Source organism: Crocuta crocuta, unplaced genomic scaffold (assembly GCF_008692635.1).
Source record: "Crocuta crocuta isolate KB4526 unplaced genomic scaffold, BGI_CrCroc_1.0 scaffold64, whole genome shotgun sequence".
NCBI lineage: Eukaryota > Metazoa > Chordata > Mammalia > Carnivora > Hyaenidae > Crocuta > Crocuta crocuta.
In genome coordinates this window covers 15,079,547-15,090,760 of record NW_027530640.1, presented here as the reverse complement: position 1 = coordinate 15,090,760, position 11,214 = coordinate 15,079,547, and the positions used below count along the sequence as shown (strand labels likewise).

At 38.8% G+C, this 11,214-nt stretch overlaps 1 protein-coding gene across 2 annotated transcripts in view; it reads left to right on the top strand.

Moving 5' to 3' along the window:
* Nucleotides 1–10,523, top strand: part of NR3C1 (nuclear receptor subfamily 3 group C member 1) — a 124,754-nt gene extending 114,231 nt beyond the window's left edge. For both annotated transcript variants that reach the window (XM_077768855.1, XM_077768856.1), the window contains exons 8-9: nt 5,613–5,770; nt 6,313–10,523. In XM_077768855.1, coding sequence (XP_077624981.1) covers nt 5,613–5,770; nt 6,313–6,465 — 311 coding nt within the window. In that variant the 3' untranslated portion in view covers nt 6,466–10,523. The remainder of the gene's footprint in view (nt 1–5,612; nt 5,771–6,312) is intronic.
* The last annotated feature ends 691 nt before the right edge of the window (nt 10,524–11,214 follow it).

Below are 11,214 nucleotides of genomic sequence, written 5' to 3'. Positions count from 1 at the left end.
GAGGAACAAGGATAAGAGTGACCTCAGAAGTCTCCTCAACAACCATGCAAGCAGGAAGGGAGTTGAATGAAATATTTAGTGCTAAAAAAAATCAATCTAGAATTATGTATCCAGTAAAATTATCCTTCAGAAGTGAGGGTGAAATACAGAGCCTCAAACAAAAACTGAGAATTAGTCACTAGAACACCTACCTTGCAAAAAATGTTTATGGCAGTTCTTCAGAGGAAATGAAAATGATGCAGTCCAGAAGCATGGGTCTACATGAAGGAAAGAAGAGAATCAGAGAAGGAAGAGATGAAGATAAAATTTCATTTTTCTTCTGCACTGATGTAACACACAGCTGTGGAGAGTAATCACAGCAGCTGCATGCTGGATGGGTATAGGATGAGTGAAATGAATGACAGCAGGCTTCAAACCAATGGGAGGGGAAGCTGGGAATACCATTGGCAGGTCCCTGCCCTCCCTATCGAGTACAATAGTGTGGTTTACAGGAGATGTAGATTGGTAAAATATGTATATGGGCAAGGCTAGGGCAACAACTGAAAACTTTTTTTTTCAATAATTATTTTCAGACAGAGAGCACGAGCCAGGGAAGGGTAGAGAGAGGATAGAGAGAATCCCAAGCAGGCTGTCAGCTCAAACTTACAAACCATGACCTGAGCCAAAATCAAGAGTCAGACAGACACTTCACCAACTGAGCCACTCAGGCACCCCTGAAAACAACTTTTAAAAATAAGTATTAATTGATATACTGAGAAGAGAGAGTATAGAATCATATGAAATGCTCAGTGAAAATGAGAGGAGAAAAAGAAGGGAAGATTATGAAAGAAAGAAAGAACAGTGCACTGAGTAGAAAACCGTTACAAACAGGGTAGCTATAAATCCAAATTAAATTTCAATACTCTAAATATACCAATAATCTAATTTTTAATGAAAGTTAAAGTTTGCCATCATAGATCCTGAATAAAGTAATATTAAAGGATATACTTAGGCTAAAGGAAGGTAATCTCATCTCTAAGAAACAAAAAGAACAAAGAAAGTTGCAAATATGTAGATACATTTAAATTTGGGTACTGAATTAAGATTAATGTGTGATAGGCTTTCTGGTTTTAACCATATACTATTCTACAAATTACCTTTCAGAAGCTCTTTTTAAAACTTAACACTGTCAATGATAATAATAAGCAGTATTTCTTAGGCACTAAAAATTTAAGCTAACATTTATTGTATAAAATAGTAGCAATCTGGAGGGTTTAAAAAACAGAACCAAAGGACACAATAATTACATATAAGCAAGAAGGGGAGTTTGATAAGAACAAGTGTTTACATTTCAGTAACAATGGCTAAAGACCGAAAAACTGCATCAAGTACCAGAGCCCTGAGTTCGCAAGGTGGCAGCAGTTAAGGCAGACAGGGGAAGGAAAAGCAATCAAAAATTTTTTAAAAATTTAAAAAAATGGAGAAGGGTGGGGAGCATAAACTGAAGTATGATTAAGGGGGAAGTAACAACTGGTACCAATAAATGTATCAACAATTTTGTTACATAAAATGGGGATAAAAGCTCCAAGGCTCCAAGGTGAAAAGACACACAAAAAAGTGCAAGGCTGGATTTAAAAAAAACAATCCAACATTATGCTGTTTACATGAGCGGATCTAAATAAAGATACTGCATGGCTGAAGTACAAGGCCATCTCTCCTACGCACAGAGTAAGCTGGTGATGGCAAACTTGTGCAGGAGACTGTCAGATGGTGAATGTTTTCAGTTTTGTACACACACCCTATGATAGCTCCTCAGCCCTGCTCCCTGCAGCCTGAGCGCGGTCATCAACAGTATAAGAAGAGAAGGCAGGGCTGTGTTCCAATAAAACTTTATTTACAGATACAGGCTGCTGGTCATGGTTTGCTGCTTAAACTAAAAGGAAGCAGTAGCAGCTACATTATTATCAGCCCTGACTTTCAAGCAGGAAAAGGAAAAAAAATTCTTTATGTCAAGATACTCATTAAATAAAACATTCCACTTACCAGGAACGTAATTCTAAATATATGGCTCAACCACATAACGCAAAAATCCATGGAGTTACAAAAATAATTAGGGGTGATTTGGGATGGATGAAATTCTTTTAAACATAAGCAATGGATAGAGTCTCACCCATAATTATTTTTAGAATCTGGGTAACATGCAGGAAAAAATTAAAGAAATCAATGAAAATATTAAATTTTAATATTAAAAAAATTAGCAATAATTAAGTTATATGTAAATATATCAGTGTTTGAAACTAACTTGTAACATGGTAGGCTCTTCCCACTCCTGATTAAGTAGTCTTTGTTTTCACAGTACTTTTATCTTAGAAGTATCAAGAATTGCTTTATAGAATCAGAACGTTTTTATCTGTGTTCTTTGGAATCTAACCCTAATCAAAATCCAGGAAGAGTGATATAGCACATTAACAAAATGAAAGGTAAAAATCATATAATAATGTCAACAGATGCAGAAAAAGCACTGACAAAACTCAACGTCTATTTATGAAAAAAAATTTCAACAAAACTAGTATAGAGGGAACATGTCTCAAAATAAAGGCTGTGTATGACATATTCACAGGTAACATCATAGTCAGAAGTAAAACGCTAAACACTTGTCCTTTATGATCAGGAGTAACACAAAGATATCTACTGTCATCACTTTCATTCAACACAGTACTGAGGTTCTAGCCAGAGCAATTAGATAAGAAATAAAAGGCATCCAAAACTAAAAGGACTAAAAACTCTCACTGCAGATGACATATTATATACAGAAAATCTTAGACTCCACAAAAAGGCTCTTAGAATTAATAAATAAAGTTGCAGGATACAAAATCATGATGCAAACTCTCTTGCAGTTCTGTACACAAGTAACAAACTAGCAGAAAGAAATTAAGAAAGTAATTCCATTTACATTTGCATCAAAAATAATAAATCTAGGAATAAGTGTACCCAAGGAGGGAAAACACCTGTACACTGAAAACTGTAAGACACTAGTGAAAGAAATTAAAGAGGACATAAATAAAGAAAAGATATTCCACACTCAGGGATTGAAAGAATATTGTTAGAATTTACATATTAGCAGAAACAAGCTACAGAGTCATTGTAATCCCTGTTAAAATTTCAGTGGCGTTTTCACATAACAAATTATCCTAAATTCTGTATGCAACCATAAAAGACCCTGGAACTGTACAGAATTCTGTATGGAATCCAGAATAGCCAAAGAAATCTAGAGAATGGAAAACAAAGCTCAAGGCATCACACTCCCTGGCCTAAAACTATATTACAAAGCTATAGTCATGAAGACAACATGGGATTGGCAAGAAAAGAGACACATAGGTGGATGAGAGACAAGAGAGCATTAATTTACAACAGAGGAGCCAAGAATATATAATGGAGGAAGAACACTCTCTTCAATAAACAACACTGAGAAAAATGGACAGACATCTGCAAAATCTGGACGATTATCTTACACCATACAAAGAAATTAACCCCAAAATAAATCAATGACTTGAACTTAAGACCTGAAACAACAAAACTCCTAGAAGAAAACATAAGCAGTATGCGCCCTGACATCAGTCTTGGCAGGGATTTTCTTCATCTGGCACAAAAAGCGAAAGCAAGGAAAGTAAAAATAAAAACAGCAGTACATCTAACTATAAGGCTTATGCACAGCAAAGAAAACAATCAAATGAAAAAACAACCTACAGAATGGGAGAAATACTTGCAAATTATCTGGCCAACAGGCACATGAAAAGGTGCTTGTCATCACTAATCAACAGGGAAATGCACATCAAAACCACATGAGGGATCACCTCATCTTTGTTAGAATGCCTCTTCTCAAAAAGACAAAAAGTAAGGGGCACTTGGGAGGCTCAGTCAGTGAAGTGTCCAACTTCGGCTCAGGTCATGATCTCATGGTTTGTGAGCTCAAGCCCTGCGCCTGGCTCTGTGCTGACAGCTCAGAGTCTGTAGCCTGCTTTGGATTCTGTGTCTCCCTCTCTCTCTGCCCCTCCCCCACTCACGCTCTCTCCTTCAGAAATAAACGAACATTAAAAAACATTTAATTAAAAAAACAATTCTTGGCAAGGGTACGGAGAACAGGGAACCCTCTGCACTGCTGGGAGAGGTGCACGCTGCTGCAGCCACTGCAGAGAACAGTAAGGAGATACCTCAGAAAATTAAAAATAGAACTAGCACATGATGCTGCGATTCCACTTACTGGTTTTTGTCCACAGAAAATGAAAACACTAACGTAAAACAAATACATAGCCCCATAGTCATTGCATAATTTATAATTGCCAAGATGTGGAAGCAAACTAAGTGTCCATCACTGGATGAATGAATAAAGAAATCGTGGCGTGTATGTATTCGATGGAATATTATTCCACCATAAAAAACAGTGAAATCTTGCCACTTGCAACAACCTGGATGGACCTAGAGGGCATTTAGTCAGACCGAGAAAGACCAGTACAAATAAGTGTCTAATCTCACTTATATGTGGAATGTAGAAACTAACAAAGATGAGCTCATGTACACAGAGAACAGAATAGTGATCTCCTCAGGTAGGGGGACTGGAGGGTGGGGAGTGGGAGAAATGGGCAAACGAGGTTCAAAAGAACAAACTGCCAGGTATAAAACAAGTTGTGTGGATGTCATGTGCAGCATGGTGATTATAGTTATTAATACCTTATTATATATCTGAAAGAGTAAATTTTAAAAGTTTTCATCACAAGAAAAATTTTATAATGTATGGTGATTAACTCTAAGTTTACTGTGATCATTTTGCACTATCTACAAATATTTAATCATTATGTCGTACAACCTGAAACTAGTATGTCAATTAGATCTAAATTTTTAAAAACTGTAAACAATTCAGTGAGAAAGAGGAAGAAACACCGCTCAGGCGGGTTATACTCAAGTCTACAGGGCAAGTACCAATTAAGACCTTTTGCTCCTAAAGCCACTGCTTTTCCTGAATTCCAGCATTTTCTGAGATGTCAGCAACAGTTCAGTTCGGGAAATAGCACACTGCCCTCCCTAGAAAGTGCCTAATTTTAGCTCTAAAACATCCTGAAATCCAGAAATCTCCCTAACTTTGTATTAACCTGTAGGTTTGCTTGAATATTGACCAAATCCTCTTTTCCCTAACGATTAACGCAGAACCAAAGTCCCTAGGTGCACACTTTGAGAAAGTGAGCAGTGTACAAAAGTCATTCTCTGCAAGATTAATGGAAAGCACGATTAACCCTCTGTTCCCAGTCCTTCCTACTAGTAACGTTTTAAAGAGTAATGAATAACACTTGACTTTATAGCATCCATGACGTATTTTTAAGTACGTAAGGAAAGGCAGATGCGTGCTCCCCAGGAAGGCTTCTAACTCCAAGTTAAATCCTCCAGTTTTCTATTATCCCCTAATCTCCCTTGGCTGCACTCTCGTGATCCTGTGAAATACTTGTATTTTCATGGAATACATTCAGAGTATACATACACTGTATGTCGTGAAGCATGCTCTTAATAATAAACACCCTACTGGCACATGTGCAGAGTTTCAATAAGAAAATTCTTTAGGTGATGATATCTTAACCTTTCAGTTCCTAAGGAAGGTCTGAAGAGCCAAGAGCTATTTGATGAAATTAGAATGACCTACATCAAAGAGCTAGGAAAAGCCATCGTCAAGAGGGAAGGAAACTCCAGTCAGAACTGGCAGCGGTTTTACCAACTGACAAAACTCTTGGACTCCATGCATGATGTAAGTGTCAAACTTAAATCCAGGTATCCGCAACATTTTCTGGGACATCTGAGCAGTGTATATACTTATACGCCAGTTGTTTGTTTTTGTTTTTGCTCTTTCTGTTGGTGGATTTGGGTGATGGTTTGCGTTCACATTGTGACAGCTTCGCTCTGGCACACATCTGTCCTCAGGCCAATTCTGAAATATTTTACCTGGTCACGTGCATAGAATGGCATGATGCCAGTACAGAATAGTACTCTTGTTTTAAGTCAAATTCTCTGCTTCTCTATGACTAATCAGTCGAACCAGCATGCGTCCTTCACACATCCCCGTGCTGTGTGGGTCACGGTGATGCATTTAAGGTCGTGTAATTCTAGATACAATTTTAAAGACTCCAAAACGTCTTTCGTAGCCTGAATGCTCACGTTATTCAACTGAACTTCTTTATCTGGCGGATTCCTGCAAAGATACATATATTCTAGGTCAGATACATATTTGAAAATTAGAGGCCAACAAGCATTGCCAATGGTGTTTAACTGTTCATCTGTTTTCTCTTGCAGGTGGTTGAAAATCTCCTTAACTTTTGCTTCCAAACATTTTTGAATAAGACTATGAGTATTGAATTCCCAGAGATGTTAGCTGAAATCATCACCAATCAGATACCAAAATACTCAAGCGGAAATATCAAAAAACTTCTGTTTCATCAAAAGTGACTGCCTTAATAAGAAAGGATGCCTTAAAGAAAGTTGAATTTATAGCTTTTGGTGTACAAACTATCAATTCGTCCTGTAGCAGTTTTGCTGTTTTATTTTTTTCTCTTTCGTTTTCGTCTGGTCTTTGGTTTTGTTCTGTTTTGTTTTAAATACGCACTACATGTGGTTTATAGAGGGGCCAAGACTTGGCAACAGAGGCCCTTGGCCATCACTTTCGAGTGGTGGGCCAAGGAGAGAGGGACGGTTGGTGGGTCCTGGAAATTAGCGGTCGTGGGGGGGAGCCCCCACCTGCCAGAGAAGGACGGCGCCTAAACCGCCAGTGCCCGAAGTCTGCGTGACAAACTTTCTGCTCATACTTTTCACAGTTGGCTGGACAAAATTTCCTAGACTTTCTGTTGGTATATTTTCCCCTGTATAGTTAGGATAGCATTTTTTTTTTTGATTTATGCATGGAAACCTGAAAAAAAAGTTTACAAGTGTATATCAGAAAAGGGAAGCTGTGCCTTTTATAGCTCTTACTGTCTGGTTTTAACAATTTCCTTTATATCCAGTGAACTACGCTTGCTCATTTTTTCTTACATAATTTTTGTATTCGAGTTATTGTACAGCTGTTTAAGATGGGCAGCTAGTTCATAGCTTTCCAAAATGAACTCTAAACATTAATCTTCTGTGTGAAAATGGGTTGGTGCTTCTAACCTGATGGCACTTAGCTATCAGACGACCACAAAAATTGACTCATATCTCCAGTATTCTCGTAAAAAGAAAAAAAAGCTCACATTTTGTATATATCTGCTTCAGTGGAGAATTATATATGGGTTGTGCCAATTAACGGTCCTAACTGGCGTAGAGCACCTAGTCCAGTGACCTGCTCCGGAAGCCGTGCATGATAGTTGCAAAAGACTAATTACAAAAAACAACATGAAAACTACCAAGAGGCCCTGTTTGTACTTAATGCTCTCTCTCTGCAGTGGGGAGATGGCAAGAAAGTTGGTAAACCACCTTTCAGGACCTTTTGTTGTGGTTTGTATAACTGACTTAAAAGCGATGATTCCAAGTAACCAGCTGAGACGCAACTGAGAGGTTGTAATCAGACCAAGTATTGCCTCTCACTAAACTTCGCCCCCAGAATAAATCTCCAATATGGAAAAAGTAGCCAGATACCCATTTTCACATTCCCATCGTCACCAATTGGTCTACCTTTCCTGGTGGTGCAGGAAAGTTCAGCTACTGATTTTTGTGATTTAGAACTGTCTGTCAGACTTCCATGTTTGTTTGTGAAACTCCACATGCCTCACATCCCTCCGTGTGCCATAGAGTTTAATACAAGTCTTGTGAATTTCTCCTCCTCGCTGTTGAGAATGATCATTTTAAACAAAATAGAAGCTGTAGTAGCCCTTTCTGTGTGCACCTTACCAACTTTCTGTAAACTCAAAACTTATATTTACTAAGCCACAAGAAATCTGATTTCTATTCAAAGTGGCCAAATTATTTGTGTAATAGAAAACTGAAAATCTAATATTAAACATATGAAACTTCTAATATATTTTTATATTTAGTTATAGTTTCAGATATATATCATATTGGTATTCACTAATCTGGGAAGGGAAGGGCTACTGCAGCTTTACATGCAATTTATTAAAATGATTGTAAAATAGCTTGTATAGTGTAAAATAAGAACGATTTTTAGATGAGATTGTTTTATCACGACATGCTATATATTTTTTGTAGGGGTCAAAGAAATGACGGATAACCCATATGATTTCTAGTGTGTGTGAGCATTCATACAGGCAGCAGTGGTCTCGGAAACCAAACGGGTTTGCTCTAGGGGAGGAGGGAGATGGAGACCCGCCCTGTGTGCAGAGGGGAGGGGGTGGCCGAGGCTCCGTCCCATTCAGATCCTCTGCCTCCCCCAACCGCCCCCCTTCTCGTTCCAGCAGGGAGCCTGGCAGCCAGCGTGGGTTCCGTTGGCCGAGTCTCCCCTGGCGGGCAGGTGTGCAGACGGGGACAGAAGAGTGGTGCCCGAGAGCTTCCGGGCACCATGTGATCGCACGGTTCCTCTCTCAGGCAGCCCTCTCCAGCGGTGGCATCAGCACAGAGGCCTCAGAAGTTTGGCAATAATACGCATAGAGGTACCAGCAATATGTAAATAGTGCAGAATCTCCTAGGTTGCCAAATAATACACTAATTCCTTTCTATCCTACCAGAGTTCATTTCCAAACAGAATGAGTATATGTCTATGTTTCCTTTGAATGCTTTTTGAATGTTATTTGTTATTTTTCAGTATTTGGAGAAATTATTTAATAAACAAATGTAATCATTTGCTTTTTGAATGCTCTCTAAAAGGGAATGTTCCTTTTGTAATGGTTTAAATTGATCTCAGAGTATTTTAAGATGGTTTGTGACCCAGATGGATGTGAAATTTTTGGTGCCTAAGAAATACCGCTTGAATATTATTATTATCAGTGACAGTGTTAAGTTTCAAAAAGAGCTTCTGAAAGATAAATTATTGTTCCTTTATAGAATATGATACGGTTAAAACCAGAAAGCACATCACACATTAATCTTATTTCAGTCTCAACCTCGGTTCTCAAAAAAACTAGTACTCAGTGGAAAAAAAGGTATGTGCACTTTGTTAAAAGTAAATCAACTGACATTCGTGAAAGTAGGAGGCTGTACCTTAAATGGAAAAAGCAGCTGTGCCCTTTTAGAGTAAATGGGAAAGAAGAAAGTTATTTTAGTTACCTTTGGTTACAATTAACGATTTAAGGGAGAAAGATACGGTGCTATTTGAAAGCAACTTCATTTTCTATGTATGTGGTATCTTGCCATCCCAGACTAAGCCTGTACTAACTTCAGTGAGACTTGGCAACAGCAGACCCTGAAAAGTATTTTTCATTAGTGGTAGAAAAATAAAACCTTCTCGGTGTTTTAAGGCCTTGCCACGGGAGACTCTCCAAGTGCCTGTGGGGTATAGATAACCCATTGTCTAAATCCAGGAGAGAGGAACCTAAAAGAACATCTCTCTACCTTCTCCTGGAGAGAGAGAGAAATTGACACACCAGCGGGAAGACCGACGTGACCGGGGTCTGTGAAGAGCTCGATACTTAGCATCAGGGGAACTCGGGATGTGCAAAGGAAAGCCGACCTCATTTCAGAACTGGGGGGTGGGAGGGGAGGGACAATTTCAGTTTCACTTCTCTATACAACCTATTATTGATGAGCCTTATCTTCGTTTTGTGTCGAATACCCTAAAACCACATCACTGTGGAATGAACAATATTACTATACTCGGACCTGTCAAAATTCAAGAACCATGGCAGCCCTCAGTGAGATTGCAGTCTTAGCCCGTCGCCCTCAAGGCTGTAGCGGGAAATGAATGTGTTTTCATGTGCCTGGTTTGAGAGGAGTTGAATGGGAGAATAGGAGTGTAAGGAAGATGCTTTAACCACTTTGAATGCAAGTTTCATCGTTTTCCAGTCTATGATCAGTTAGCCTGGTCCCCCAGGGATTAGTGACCAGGTGTTCAGGAAAGGATTAGCTTCTCTCTAGAAAATGCCTAAAAGAAGGCTTCTATTTTCTGGTGAAAGGCTGTATGAAAATACCCTCCTCAAATAACTTGCTTAACTACATATAGATTCAAGTGTGTCAATATTCTATTTTGTATATTAAACAAATGCTATATAATGGGGACAAATCTATATGATACTGTGTATGGCATTATTAAGAAGCTTTTTCATTATTTTTTATCACAGTAATTTTAAAAATGTGTAAAAATTAAAACCAGTGACTCCTGTTTAAAAATAAAAGTTGTAGTTTTTTATTCATGCTGAAGAATAATCTGTAGTAAAAGAAAAAAATGTCTTTTTACCTACACAGTGAAATGTCAGACTGTAAATTCTTGTGTGGAAATGTTTAACTTTTATTTTTCATTTGAATTTGCTGTTCTGGTATTACCAAACCACACGTTTGTATGGAATTGGCAGTAAATGTTAGTTAGCCATTTACAGCAATGCCAAATACGGAGAAACATCATAATAAAAGAATCTGCTTTTTCATTATGTGACTCCAACATGCGTTTGTGGAACTCATGCACTTCCACTCTTCCTACCTTTTTGTTCTCCTTGGGAAGCCTTGGACGCTGCGGTGGGCGTTTTCCGGTCCGTACGGCCGCGTTCGCATGCACCGTGGCAAAAATCCAGCAGGAGGTTTACCCTGGCGCCCGAGACCCAAAAACTATCTCGCTCATGCCTCTGATGGTCCTACGCCAATTACTGCAAAGGGCTCGAGGGCAAGGAAGGGCCCACTCCTGAGGCTGTGTTCACGAGAACAGTCTTCATCACGACAAGCGATGTTTTATGTAAACAAAGGTTATCTGGACAAAATTCTTGCCTTCTTTTAAAGTCAATTCTTTCTCCCAGAAAAGGGCATAAACAACACTTGGTAACTATCACAGCAATGGGCACAGCACTGACAATACACACGGAAGGGGCTAAGTGGTAAACCAGCTCTCCCAAACGACCTAGTCAGTATTTTCCCAAAATATCTTGTGTTCAGGTCATATCTGTCAACCGGATAATGTCACCAGTTTTCCTAGAAATCCTTTTCTCCGCCACTGACCTCCTGCACTAAGAAAAAATAGTCTATTACTTGTTGTCATTACTAAAAACCAAGTTTGCCTCAGCCATCCTAAGTATGCCAAGCTTCGCCACCTACCTTACTAGGTGATAGCTATCGCAGACAGAATAGGAG